The 14,548-nt window shown below is 37.9% G+C and overlaps 1 protein-coding gene across 2 annotated transcripts in view; it reads left to right on the forward strand.

Moving 5' to 3' along the window:
- The window catches only part of macir (macrophage immunometabolism regulator), a 30,304-nt gene extending 24,580 nt beyond the window's left edge, over positions 1-5,724 (forward strand). The window contains exon 2 of one of the 2 annotated variants that reach the window (XM_028805311.2): positions 1,610-5,724. In XM_028805311.2, coding sequence (XP_028661144.1) covers positions 1,610-2,250 — 641 coding nt within the window. In that variant the 3' untranslated portion in view covers positions 2,251-5,724. The remainder of the gene's footprint in view (positions 1-1,609) is intronic. The other variant, XM_028805312.2, reaches the window with a different exon arrangement.
- The last annotated feature ends 8,824 nt before the right edge of the window (positions 5,725-14,548 follow it).

Consider the following 14,548-nt stretch of genomic DNA (forward strand, 5'->3'; position numbering starts at 1 on the left):
AAAATCCTGAACAGCTGTTACTGTACTGTTTTGAAATTTAGTTTTTTGGTATAGTGTGCAGCCCTACTTCGAAGAAGTCTAAAGTGTATTTACTAAACTTGCTGAAGAAAAACAATTGGTATATAGGTACCTTGTAACGTGTGTTAACATTCTGTGTGCAGCAAGGAGAGGAATTCAGCAGTCAGCTGATATGCTTCGGTAGTTACCTTCACCAGATGTTGTAAGAGTATGCAGAAGGGTGAAGGTGGATAGTTGCAGGGGACAGTAATTCAGAAGTACTCGTGTTGGGCAAATAAGCAGCTCTGTTGTTCCAGCAAACCCAAGGTCCGGCATTGGTAGTTTCAACATGCTAGGATGCAGTAACACTTTTTTTTTTTTTAACATTAGTACTGTATAATATTTTGTTATACAAACCAATCAAGGTCTAACTCTGACTTTTGCCACTCCTTTACTGGAAATCTTTCTAAAGCAAAAATGCTGCCTTTATCCCAGCAGAGTATGATAAATGCTTTCTCATACAGTACACGAAATAAAACAAATACATGCAATGCAAAAAAAGGGCACTGTATTATTGTGATAATAATTATAAATAAAAATATATAAGTGGGCTTTTTATTGAAGTCCAAACCATATTAAATACACATACCACAGTGATGCACTACAAATCATTATTCTTAACTGTTGCCGCATATCCCATAAAACGAGTCCTTGCACATGGTTAGGTTTCTTGTCGGTATAAGGTCTTGGGGTGTTTTTCCCATGTCAACGGTTCCGTTTGTTTCTAGCATATCCAGTGATTTTCTCATTGTTGTCTAGATTCTGGTTTGTGCGTCTCCCGGTGGCTTTTTATGTGACTTCTCTTGTTGAAATTAGAATGATGCAGAGTACCATCTGACATAAGTTTCACTTCCCTTTACGTATTTTTTGCACAGGTCCAAAAACGGCAGCAACAACCGTGAACAGAATCTCATAGAAGATGACACATAGTCGTTCCTGATCTGTTTATAGTAATGCTACATGCCTGTAGATGGGATGCACATTGATCATTCTATACATTAATAAGACCGTGTCCTCACTAATGGTCTCTATTATATACACATCTTTTTTGAGTTTTGAGCATTTAGAAATTCTTAAGTATTTCTCTGAGTTTCAATGCTAGTGTCTTATTGTGCTTGGTCATATTATGGTTGAAGAACACTTTCACAATTTTCCTGTCATCCCACATCCAAAAGACATCTGTTGGGTAAATTTAGTTGAATCTGTCTTGGTATGAGTCTCTGTCTGTCTGTCTTTCCTTCCCTGCCTAATATTGGTTCCTGATTCTGTCAGGATAGGCTACTTCTCCCATAAAACTGTACGATGGAAATGCTTGTTTGAAAATAGATGAGTAGATGATAGTTTAATCACATTCCCTTTCAAGCAAACATGATCTTCGAGCCATCTTTTGCCACTGATGTAATAGTTGTGGAACAGGATTTTGAACCAGGTCATACATGATATGGTACAAAGTATTTGTTTAAAAAGCAAACATTCCTAATGGGTGGGTTTAGTTTTTTTGACTGACTGTTTCCATAATTTTGACCTAATACCATTTTCTGCTTTTTCTTAGACAGCCTCTTAAACATGGAGGTGGATGTTAGTGGTGTTTCCAGGACTGCAGTGCCTGTTCTTTCTACTCCCACTGGAGGGGATAGTATCTCACAGTCTAAAACTGAACCAGAAAAGCCGCGATGCTCAAGCACACCCTGTTCACCTATAAAAAGGACTGTGTCAGGCTATCAGATCCTTCACATGGACTCCAACTATCTTGTGGGGTTCACCACTGGTGAGGAGTTATTGAAACTTGCTCATAAATGGTCAAACACAGAGAAGGCTTCTGGAGAGTCCATTCCGAGTCAGTGCACAAAGCAGCATGATTTGGGTCTCCATCGGGCAGCACGTCTTTATAAAACAAAGAGCCGCTACTACCAGCCCTATGACATTCCAGCTGTGAATGGAAGAAGGAGGCGAAGGATGCCTAGCTCAGGTGACAACTGCATCAAGTCTCTGCCTTTGGAACCCAGCAAAGTATTTCATGGTCCTCTGCCCCTTTGTCTCTTGAAGGGTAAGAGAGCTCACTCTAAATCATTGGACTACCTCAATCTAGACAAAATGAACATTAAGGAGCCTGCTGACACAGAGGTACTACAGTATCAACTGCAACATCTTACCTTAAGAGGGGAGCGGGTATTTACTCGAAACAAAACATGAAAATGACTTGTGTTTAGATTGTTTAATCAGGAGTATCTTGAAGCCATTGATATGTCTCGCTCCTCAGCAAACTGTTTAAATCAATGACCAAGGATGTATGTCAGTATAAAAGGGAACTTGGTTGACTTTATCAATAGATAACTAGGCTGCTGTCAGCTGGTAGGTATTGTGTAATACTGAAACCTAAATGAATTTCTTTAATGACACATTTTTATAAATAGTGTGTGCTATCAATAGAAGGTTGTACTCAAAAAGAACAGGAAAATGGAAAACCTTATAATTAGCAATAACCTTTGTGCTTGATCATGTAACCCAGTGCGAGTTTTGGAACTGTAACTTGGTAATGGGAATATTGTGAAATGCACCAATTGCACATTTTATACTCTTTATTTTTGCTTTTGTGACTGCACTGTATATCATTACTAAATATTTGCCATGACATCATGCACCCTTTACGAGTACAGTACCTTTCCACATCCTTGTCGCATATTTAATCTGTAAATGCTTAGCTTTATGTTAGTCCTGATCTTAAATAAGTTCAAAATTTTCAATTACCAATTAGTACGATTTATGGCTGCCAGAAAAAGTGTTGCTATTAAAAGTTTGACAAATTAGTTGTTGAAGGTTTGGAACAATAAAACTTTTATATAGTTATTAGAAAGGTCTACTTTTGTATAAATAAAAAAACAACTCCTGAATCGTTTTTAAAGCTGTGAATGTACTTGCATATGTGCACACTGTTCATAATCTAGTAAAAACAATTAAGTTTTTTTTTTTATAAATAAGCAATTCAAATGTGTTTTCTATTAGCGAAGTCTCAAGAGACATTAACAATAGCCGATTAAAAATTGGGATGTTATAATAATCCTAAACTTAAAGTGGCGGACCTTGATGACTCCATAATACAAAAATCATAAGTATGAACTGCAGTTTGGGTAAATATCCATCATAAGGGTGCATGTCAACGATATCTAAGGAAAGCGAAAATAACAATTAAACCAACATGTATGTTTGGACTTCATTACATTTTTGGTAGAAAGAGAAAGAATTAAAAGTTTTTGAATAATCTAAAAAAACGTTTTGTTAGTATTTTTGATATTTAACAGAATGATAAGATTTTGCTAATTTTTAAAACAAAACTGGATCTTTCTGACTGCTAATTCATAAATCAACCAAAGTCATGGCGTTATACTGTGTTTCTCTTCCCACCCCCTTGAAAACAAGAAATGAGGAATGTGAAAGGCAGAGCGGCCATTTTAAGTCGTGTGCTCCGTCCAATCACGTTTTGTCTTTCTTTGAGATCTTTTGTTGCACTCGTTTTTGATCTTTTCTCCCGAGCAGTTTTTGTTGTACTGTCGAGCTGCTTTTTGGTAGTCAGGTCTTGGTGGTGGGGGGTGGGAGGGAATCATTCATTAAACTTTACGAAGGTAATGGCTACAGTTCATCCTCTGAACCTTCAAACCATTGAACATCTGCTGTATGATTATTTTTATATATAGTTACAATAAAGCCTGCTCTTGTTATTCAGAAAGCACTGTTGAAGCTCTCTTAATGTTTGCTGGCTGGCTTTGAGAATGAGCGCCTTATATACATTTTAAAATGCACTGAATGGCAAGCAATCAAGGGTAGCTTGTCCCAAATAATGATAGCTGCATTGATCTTGATATATTTTAGCCACTTTTGTGGTCTGAAGAATTTGACACATGTGCAGAGCTCAGTTTTAGATAGAGAAGATAGCAGTTACAGCGGAATTATTCTCTGAGCCAAAGTAAAACAGCACATATAGAATCATTTCAGTTTTTTTTTACCACTTTGGAATATTTTTGCATTGTTACGTTTTGATTATTAAATATCTTTGTGAGTGTTCTGTGTTTATGTATTTATCTGGCGTTTCATTTAGGGTTAATGAATTGATCTATAGTAGTAATTGAGATTTGATTCCTCAAATTGTGTACACACTATTGAAACCAAAGGGTGAAGGCAGTGCAGGGTAAATAAAACCAAAAGGGTGCAACACAAGGCTGGGCAAGTTTTACAATAAATTATCTGAATAGTGTCAAGCGTCAGCTGCTATTGAGTGAGCCTGTAATGTATAGTAGGTACTGGTTTTTGTTTTCTTTAATAGGACAAAGCAGACTTTTTGTAATCTGTAGTTTCAGTCTATAATATGCAGCATGCATAAATGATATGAAAGCCTCATTTTGTGTAAATAATGCCCTTAAAATCTAGAAACATTGGAAGTGGTTTCCCTAATTTGTCTTTGTCCCGTTCTGTAGAGAGCTAATGGCCAGCCTCAAATGTGGTGTACAGTATGATGGTACCGTTATGATAAAACACTAAGTTAAAAAATCATTTAGAAAACTTGATGAAAAATGACGTGACAGCAACCTATCTGGGGAAGAGAAAGCAACTTAAATTAAAAATTATATATTATTGTCAGTATGTTTACTTTTATTATACAAGAGTTTATTTAAAGTGACGAGAATGGAAGATGCAGTCTATTGCACAATACTTCGTTTCCATCTACTCTGATCAGACAGGCCGTGTTTTTAAAAGTGATTCTTGTAGACAGATGGCTTTTTAATCCCAGATTACAAAAATAATGTAATGTGTGTTTTTTTGGATGAGAACAACTGAAATTTAATGCATTGGACATCTATGTTTGGTAAAGTTCAGCCTTGCTTAAGCAGATTTGTTTAAAGAATTTGCCGTTAAAAGCGACCCTTGGCAACAGTGTGTAGTCAAGCAGATATTGAGAATTTCCGCTCCAATCAAAATACTTCTGAGCATATTCATTTATTGGTTATGCATCTTTTGTGGAGTATTTATAAATTGAAAGACTATCATTTCGTTTGCAAGGTTTATATATTTTTAAGCCGTTTCCATTTCTCGTCCTCCTATGCATTTATAATCTATTTTCTTACTATTTAATGCTATAAATTAAAACAACTGGAATAAAGTCTGCACTATTTAATGAGAATATAAAAAACTGTACTATGTAATAGTTTTGTGCATCTTACAGTATATATGCTAAATGCAATTTTTGGAGCTGGATTTTAAAGCTCTTCCTGTTAATCTACAACTTTTTATTTTTTTTTCTTTTACAGAAAGGTGATGTTCATTTGTTTCACCTTAGGAAATCTTGTTGAAATTGTCCCCCCCATGTAATATTTTACTGGTGCTTTTCTTGCCTTCATGGTTTAGTAAATATCAAGGGTTTATTTAATTGTCATCCTAAATTGTGCTGAAGATAATCTTTAGTAATTAAGATAATGTGTATTACAAAGTAGATTATAGTAGGATACTTGGGAGAAAAAAATGGGGAAAAATATGTGAAAAAAGTGAAGTGGTTTTTAATTTGCTGAAAGAGTGTGTATATTGTTTGGTCCACTGTATGGATGGCTGTACATGTGTTTTATTTTTTGTGATCTTTAAAAAAAAAAAAAATCATCCTATTAAAACACTACAACAGTACTTGGCCATTCCAGTATTTTTTTTTTGTTCTGTTTTTAAGTATTTGAAATATTATACCATAAATGGAGTCTTTGGACCATTTTAGTTGTTTTTGCTGTTCTCTCTGTCTTCTCAGTGTGTTTAACATTTAGTTTCTCTCCAAAGGTTTTATTTTCTGGTTACCAGTATTCCATTTATTTTGCAGTTGGACATTACAGACATTCTGCCAACAGGCCATTGAACTCAAGCTCATCCATTCTTGTGTATTTTCCAAAATGACATCAAGCAGAGATTTGACGGTCGCTGATGTCCTGCTCTCCACCACACTACTTGGTAATTTTATTCCTTGTGTTCACGGTTCTTTGCATGAAGAAAGACTTTCTAACATTTATGCAAAGTCTGCCCTCAAGTTTCCAACTGTGTCTCCGTGTTTGTGTTTCAAATTTTATTTTGCAGTAACTGAGATCCACTGTACGAATTCCTTTAAACACTTCTGTCATGCCCTCTCTTAATCTTTATTTGCTGAAACTAAAAACCTTCAGTCCCCCCTCATAGTTCATACCTCTTAGTCCTGGAATGAGCCTAGTCGCTCTTCTCTGGACTTTGTGTAGCGCTGCTGTATCTTTTTTATAATATGAAGGTCAAAACTGTACACAGTGCTCTAGGTGAGGCCTCACTCACTTGTTCTATGACTTAAGCATAACCTCCCTGGTCTTAAACTCTGCACATTACAATACTGTGTGAATGTAGCTAGTGATGTGTCCACTGTGACTCCTTGGTCCTTTTCATAAAGTGTGTTTCAGACTTTCCATTGTGTATTCAGTTTCTACTTCCTACATGTAATACCTTCCATTTTCTTATTTTAAGTTTCATCTGCCACAAACCTGCTCAAGCACGCATGTTGTCCAAGGCGGTCTGTAAAAAATTTAGCTGATTCTACATCAGTGTTTCCCAACTGCTGTTCAGAAGTTGAATGAAAAATTATGACATTTTCTGTCTAGCCGTTCGAAACTTCAAGAGGTAACCCCGACCCCCAGCTGGTCTCTGATTGAATCGTAATACATCTGAATGCTTGAGGACCAGCACCTCTATCTAATGTTGGTGAGTCTTGATGATGTCTAGGGGGCCTAGATCTTCGATCTAACATTAGTACATCTGGACAGAGAGTAACGGCACTTTTGGTTACTGGTTGGACAAATTACGGTACAGAATAAACCACTTTATCCCATTTTTCCACCTCTCTGATCTGCAAAGATTTTCTCAGTCTTCTACTAGTCCACATGTCAAAGCTGAAATCTGCTCTGCATTATCTGCTCTTCCAACTCGTCTCGTATCATCGTCAAACCAAACCCGCTTACTATTATGTTCTTGTCCAGGTCATTGATGTATGTTAAAATAAAAGGCAGTGGCACCAGCTCTGATTCCAGAGGGACATCACTTTCAACATCACATACAGTAATTCTGAAAACATTGCCCTTATTACCCTTTGGTCCCCCGTTCTGAGCCAGTTCTATGCCTTCCTTCAGCCAGTCATCGGAATTGCCACTTCTTTTAGTTTGATCACTAACACTTTGTGTGGTATTTTATAAAAAGTAAATAATGTGTATATCTGCTTGTATCCTTTTTGTTCTTTCCTCATAGAATTCTAGTACACTAGTGATCTTCAGTAAAATGCAAGTTCAAGGCATTTGCAATTTTACTGTATATTCTTTACTGTTCCTAATACCTATCACCTGCTCCTTGACTGTTTTACTACTACTAAAATATTGAAAGAATCTCTTGGGGTCATTTTACACCTTTTCTGCAATATTTCTCTCCAGCTGTCTTTTAGCCTTCCTAATATCATTTTCAGCCATTGCTCTCATATGCCCTACGGTTAGCACTGGAGTTACTAGTCTTATACCTTACTGTTAGGTCCATAAATATTTGGACTGAGACAACTTTTTTCTAATTTTGGTTCTGTACATTACCACAATTAATTTTAAATGAAACAACTCAGATGCAGTTGAAGTGCAGACTTTCAGTTTTAATTCAGTGGGGTGAAGAAAACGATTGCATAAAAATGTGAGGCAACTAAAGCATTTTATTAACACAATCCCAAATATTTATGGACCTAACTGTATGTGGTTGTTTTTTCCGTTGTAACTTGCTTTTTAGTTCTGTATTTATCCGCCTCAGTGCTTTCTTTAATTTCTTACAACTTCTAAAGTTTGGTATTTACTTGTCCTGCATTATATGTTAAAAAAAAATAAAACATTCATACCTACCCTGCATCTCCTCAGCTGTCTCCATACTTAAACCCCAATTTATCTTACTGAGGCTTTGGCACATCTGCTCAAAGTTTGCCTTACTAATATTAAATGTAACTGTTTTTGTTGTAGAATAAGTGCCCCCCATAATACGGTGCGGTCTGTTATGGTCACCAGTACCTTATGATTCATCACCTTTACCCCTTTAATTCTGTCCTAATACTCCGTCTACACAAGCCTACCCCATTATTTGTGCTTTAATATGCTATGTTAAAAACAGTCACTAATTATATCTAAAAACACGTTTTTGTGCTCCGCTGTTTTTAAGGCTAACACAATCAATTTATGGGTAAAAAAAGTCCCCTGTACTAAATTTGCCATTTTACTATTATTAAACAATTTTAAATTTAAACTACGAGGTGTGTCTATTAAATAACGAGACTATGATTCCACCTACTAAACAAAGCAGTCAGAACCGGTTATAACTGCATGCGTGGTGACCCTGAACATGTCTGAACCTGCATGACAAGCAGCAGCACTCAATGACGTTCAGTTGGTTGTGAGTCGCCATTTATTTCGGTTGTGTTTTCTGTAGTGTGCCGAAAAAATGCTACGTTTAAAAGTGGTGCAAAGATGGACCCAAGGGTTCTCACGCCAGAGCAAAGAGAACGTCGCAGGGAATGTTGTGTTGACATTCTGCAGCAACTTGACGCAGATCCAAACCTGTTTCATAAAGTAATCACTTGTGATGAAACCTGGATCTTCCAGTATGATCTTGAAACCAAAAGACAGTCAATGCACTGGAAAACACCGTCATCACCAAGAAAGAAAAAAGCTCGTGAAAGCAGGTCAAAATTCAAAGCCATGCTCATTGTGTTTTTCGATATCAAGAATGTAATTTTGGGTTCCAGAAGGCACAACAGTTAACCAGCATTATTATAAGGAAGTTTTGATAAAGCTGAGAGAAAAAGTCAGAAAAAAAACGGAAAATGGTTTCCTTCTTCACCAGGACAATGCGCCTGCTCACACAGCACTTTCTGTAAAGCAGTTTTTTGCCGACAAGCACATTACTACACTTGAACATCCTCCATATTTAGCACCGTGCGACTTTTATCTTTTCCCAAAAGTGAAACGGGGACACGTTTTGAGTCCGTTGATGCTGTAAAGAAGAAAACGGCGGATGTGTTAAAACAGCTGACCGAAATTGATTTGCTCCATGCCTTCGACCAGACTGCAGCAATGTATTAGCGCAAATGGGAAGTGTATTGAAGGGGACAAGCATTACATTTGTAATACATGTAAATAACGGTGAGTTGTTTAATCAGTCTGGGGGGGGGGGGGGGGGGGGTCTAAAACACACTCCTAATATGAGGCCATCGTTCTTGATGCTGCCACTTCAAATCCAGACATTTTCACTAAGCTGTGGGTCACCCTCTCCTTATTGAAGCCTTGCATTTAAATTCAGTTTAACATAAATGACTGCTCCTTTTTGAACAATGTGTACCTGTCTGTGTTGTACTCCTGCCCACCTCTGTTATCTAGCCAGATTTTGGCTGTTCATATTATATCAGTTATTTGCAGTTCCCTATAATTCCAACTCATTTCATTTTACTACTCGTAGCATTAAGACAAACCATTTTAATGTTCTGCTTATTCTGCTATGGCACTTGAACTTTGCTCTAGAAATTGAGTTACTGTAGGTACAGTATTTGATATTCCATGACTGTTCGACCATTCATGTGAAGTTCTAAACTCCCAGCCTCTATCACCCATCCTCCCCACCATTTCCAAATTTTACACAATGTTCACTCCACTCGACTCTGGCCATGAGTCCATCCACCCTTCCAGCGAGGTCTTGTATCTGTGCACCTGGAAGGCAACCCCCTGTGTGACCCCTCATCTCCTGACTATTGCAGTGCAGTTTATTGGTTAATGATCCCATTACTGGTTACATATTCAAACAAAATCTTACAAAGCTCAGTAGCCTTTCATTTTATTAAAATATCCACTAGGAAGGTAAAGAGGAGAACATTTTCTGAAAATCTGCTTTTATTCAGTGTTCGATTGTACCGTTCACTTTGCCCGTTAACACTTGCGATTGTTCAAATTAATTTTGAATCACTTTGTAGTGGTGGTCATTTTGGGGTTTACACAAAGTATCATTTTAAATAATTCTCCATTATCTGCCATCATAGCCTGACTAGAACAGTCCATGCTGTTTATTTTGAATAGTCAAGCCATAGAAATGGGTGCTACAAAAATTAAACTGAAAATCACTGCCGTTCAGTTGCTGTGTACCTGAAATACAGTAGTACAGTACTAGCTGTGGACTACATTAAAGGAGATGATGCTCAAGCCTAAGAGCTGTTGGAGTGAACCCAAAACCAAATGAGTCCCAAGTTTAACTAATCTGCAGTTATCATTTCATGTTTCTCCACAGTTTGCTCTGCTCACCAGCCCGTTAACAGTGTCACTCCAGTGATTAATGTCTCGCTCTCTCTCAATTGATGAGGTGCTGCTACACATTCCTCTCGATTTAAAGAGACAAAGCACAGGGAAAAAGTACATTCCTCATGTAGACTTATTAAAGAATGGTTACAATCAATAAGCTATATTAGATCAAAAAAAGTGTTGCTGTCATTATTGTACATGTTATTCACTTCGACCATATGAAAATTCCCTGAAATCCACATACAAAAAGTAATCACAACAGAAAGTCAACTTTAGTAGAATCATATCTGAAGCATAATTGTCTCAGACCCTGGCTCACGAAAATTCTCCTTTTTAAAATGCCAGCTACAAACTGGGGTGGGAGGACTAACCGTAAAGCTCTCTCTCTGACAATCCATTTACACTGCATTTCTGAATAGGAGGGAAAATATGAAAACCAAGTACCTTGTTGTACATAACTGGAAGCTCAACATAAAGGTACACAACAGTGTTCAGCTGTACAGCTATCTATACGATGAAACTTAAACTTCTTTTTCTCTGGCAATCTCACCAGTAAACAAAAATCTCAACTGCAGTACAGACAATGGAGTGACTGAGTGGGCTGTTATTTCACTGGAAGCATATCAGCACTTCCGTGTACATGTAGTCTATTAAAAATCTTTGGGATATGGGAAACCAACCAGAAAACTCAGAAGAAACATCACACAGAAAAAAACTAGAAAATGCAAACTCCATGTGGATGTTGACTGTGCTGGGGATTGAAACACAACAATAGTTACAATTATTTCTTGTATAGCCCAAAATCACATAAGGAGTGCCACACTGGGCTTTAACAGACCCTATTTTTTATGACAGCCCTTCAGCCTTCACTCCCTAAGAAGACAAGACAACACTCCAACACTTGTAGGGAAAAAATGGAAGAAATCTTGGGAAAGGCAATTCAGAGAGAGACCCCTTTCCAGGTATGCTGGGCGTGCAGTGGGTGTGAAAATAATCATCTTCACAGAACTAGATGGCCAATCTATCATTGCCGCCTCAGGAATACAATACAATAGTACAAACTAGAAAGCAAAATGCAAGAGTAGATTATTTCACTCACTAAATACAGAACTAACACATACGAGGACACAGATTTGTTCAGAGTACTGCAGACCTCGGCCAACAAGCTGCCTCCCCCTTACTGAGTCAGTGCTGGGCCTGCTAATCTGAGGAAAGAACACTTCTACCCGATGATTCCAGTGCTTCTTTATCAGAGATGGCTTTTCCATCTTCAGGCAAACAACTTGGCAGTAGAGCAGTGGCACCAACTGCCACATGTGAGTACCGAGAAGAGAAACAGAATAGGCGAGTATTAGTAACAGATTATAACTATCATATTACTTATGTTTTAGTACTATTGGCTAACAACAGAGATGCAATATGCACAGCTAATCAGCAGCTCTAGTCAGGGTATGCAAAACTGAAGTGGTGAGTCTTCAGCTGGAATTTAAAAGCTGAGACTGACACAGAGAAGCTGGGCCACAATTTCACCCAAAATCAATTTACAGTCACCAATTGACCTAACACATGTCTTATGGGGACCCTGAATGAGGCCCACAGTACCCAGAGAAGAAAATACAGATTGGACCCAAGAGAAAGCAATGCTAGCCAATGGGCCACAGTGCTGCCACAAGTTGAGTCAATTCTTAGAAAGAAAATAAACTTTATTTGCAGCACATACAAGGACAGAAATATAAGAATAGACCATCAAATGTCCAAAATGGCCAGCTCATCTACAGAACTGTAACCAGCTGCATGAAGACTGTTTTGGGGTTCATTTATCTCAAATTATTTTATCCCATTTAAGGGGTCCTGGCAGTAAGAAGAGTGATGTGGGATTCTAGGCGAGGGTAGATGCAAGTTCACCATGTGTGATGGAGGACACATAAAAAAAGAAAGACGAAATGGTTCTTTCAGAGGAAACGTCAGTTTTGCTTTCTGAGGATACTTTGGTTGCCAAGATGCCACACTTATTTAGAAATGTGAGCAAGAAAAAAACAGGATCAACTTTGTCTTCCTGCAAGTCTCGTATCTCAGAGTCATCAGAGTCTTTGTAAGGGCTTGCCTGCATGATGTTCGTCTTCTTAATCCCACTGGATTTGCTTCTGTCCTTCAAATCTTCTGCATGAATTTTATTCTACTGGTTGAGACTGATACGGAACAAAAAACTAGCCGCTGAAGATTTATTTATCTTTCTTTAGTGTTTTTAAGTTGCATTGAAGGGCTACACAAATTTCTTACAATTCACTGATTTCAGTTTTAATTGTGCAATGCAAAGCCGAGATGGTGACGACATTTACAATTTTTACCATCATTTTCATAGGTACCTTTAAGGTATGGTATGGTATGGCTAAAAAGTTATGGTGATACAGTCCATGATCCTTTCTGAATAAGGTTAGTCATAGGGTGGACTCTGTGTGCATGACAGCCAACAACCAATGAATGACAGCCAACAACCAATGAATGACAGCCAACAACCAATGAATGACAGCCAACAACCAATGAATGCTCAAGTAGATGTACACTGCACATAAAGCAGCGATGAGAAATAAGGAGTGTCAGTGTTTAGGACCTCACAAACAGAAGAGAAGTTCATCTGTAGGATGGCTACTGTTTTATGTACCAACAAAGAATGGAAAAAGACAAGAAAGCGACGAGATTACGGCTCAACTCACCATACACTCTTAAAAATAATGGTCCTCTAATGGCATTTTTGGGTTGTGTGCTTCTTCATAGAACTATTGCTTGAAGGGATCTTTGCAGATGAAGTTGGTTCTTTGTGCTTTGAAAAACTCCTAATATGTAATAAAATAACTGAAATCTTTCATATATGGTAGGCTACCTAGCAGGCCACTAACAGATTACAAAAAAACACCTAATATTTTGTATGCAGCAATAGTCCTTTTAAAATCATTGGTATTTCACAAATCTGTGTGCATATTTTCCTGGTTGCTTACTGTGTCGAGCCTATTAAAGATCTAAATATATAAATGACTAGCAAAATACCCGCGCTTCACAGTGGCGAAGTACTGCTTTAAAATTTTTATTAAAAAGAAAAGTAAATCTTTTTAAACTGAGGGAAAATATACCAATAATTATTTGTTAAGGATCTCTTTGTATACCACATTGTCAGTTCGGCCCTCCGGTTGTAATGTGACCAAGTTGTGCGCTGAGCTTACTCTTGAGCATGCAACCTATAGTTGGCCATGTGAAAAGCAATCTTGCCTCAGATCAATGCCAACCTTTTGCAGGGTCTGTCCCTGAGACTTATTAATTGTCATTGCGAAGCACAACCTTACTGGAAATTGGAGGCGTTTGAATTGAAATGGGTTTCATTGATAACTTCGCATCCAGCTTTTGAGAGTTTAAACATTCATAAACATCAAAGTGTCCACTACTCAAATCGTCACCTGTGAATCTAAGATGTTTAAGAGGCATTGGCGGTTGTCCAAAGGTGTAAAATATTTGGCCATTTCGGTATACTTGAAAGCAACAACCGAACAATTCAGCGGCAGCCATCAACTCACATGCAGAACCATAGGTGAAGGGCTTAAGCATTTCACTCTTATAGTGCTCCTGTGTAGTATAATTATCTCCTGTACCGTCATCAGTCCACACCTTGAACTTGTCCCAATCATTCAATACATAAGACACAATGTTCCTCCGGATATCAAGAGTGAGCCTGATATGGCCGTGCAATATGTAACACAGAGAATGGAAAAGGCAGTCACTATCTCCGGGCATGGAAACCACTTGGTAAGTAACAGTTCTTTGATCGATGGTGATCACCTTGATAGACATGTTAATGGGGGTACGGCTGGAACGATAAAGTAAATGGGTACCTGAACAATGTAAACTAAGTCTCAAATACCTACACAATAACTATAATTGTAATAAATGAACAATAAAACAGCGGAGAAGCCGTGGATTAAATAAAAAGGCTGCAGTTTTCAGCAGGGAGATGTGAATACCGTGGCAAAGCAAGGAAGGGAATGAAGAGACCGAAGCGACAGACGGCCTTATATAGGCAGGCAGCCAACTACATGCGAGGCGAGGGGATGGGGGACCCAACGCCGCCTCACACGGTGACCGAGCTGCAGGTTATG

Source organism: Erpetoichthys calabaricus, chromosome 7 (assembly GCF_900747795.2).
Source record: "Erpetoichthys calabaricus chromosome 7, fErpCal1.3, whole genome shotgun sequence".
Taxonomy (NCBI): Eukaryota; Metazoa; Chordata; class Cladistia; order Polypteriformes; family Polypteridae; genus Erpetoichthys; species Erpetoichthys calabaricus.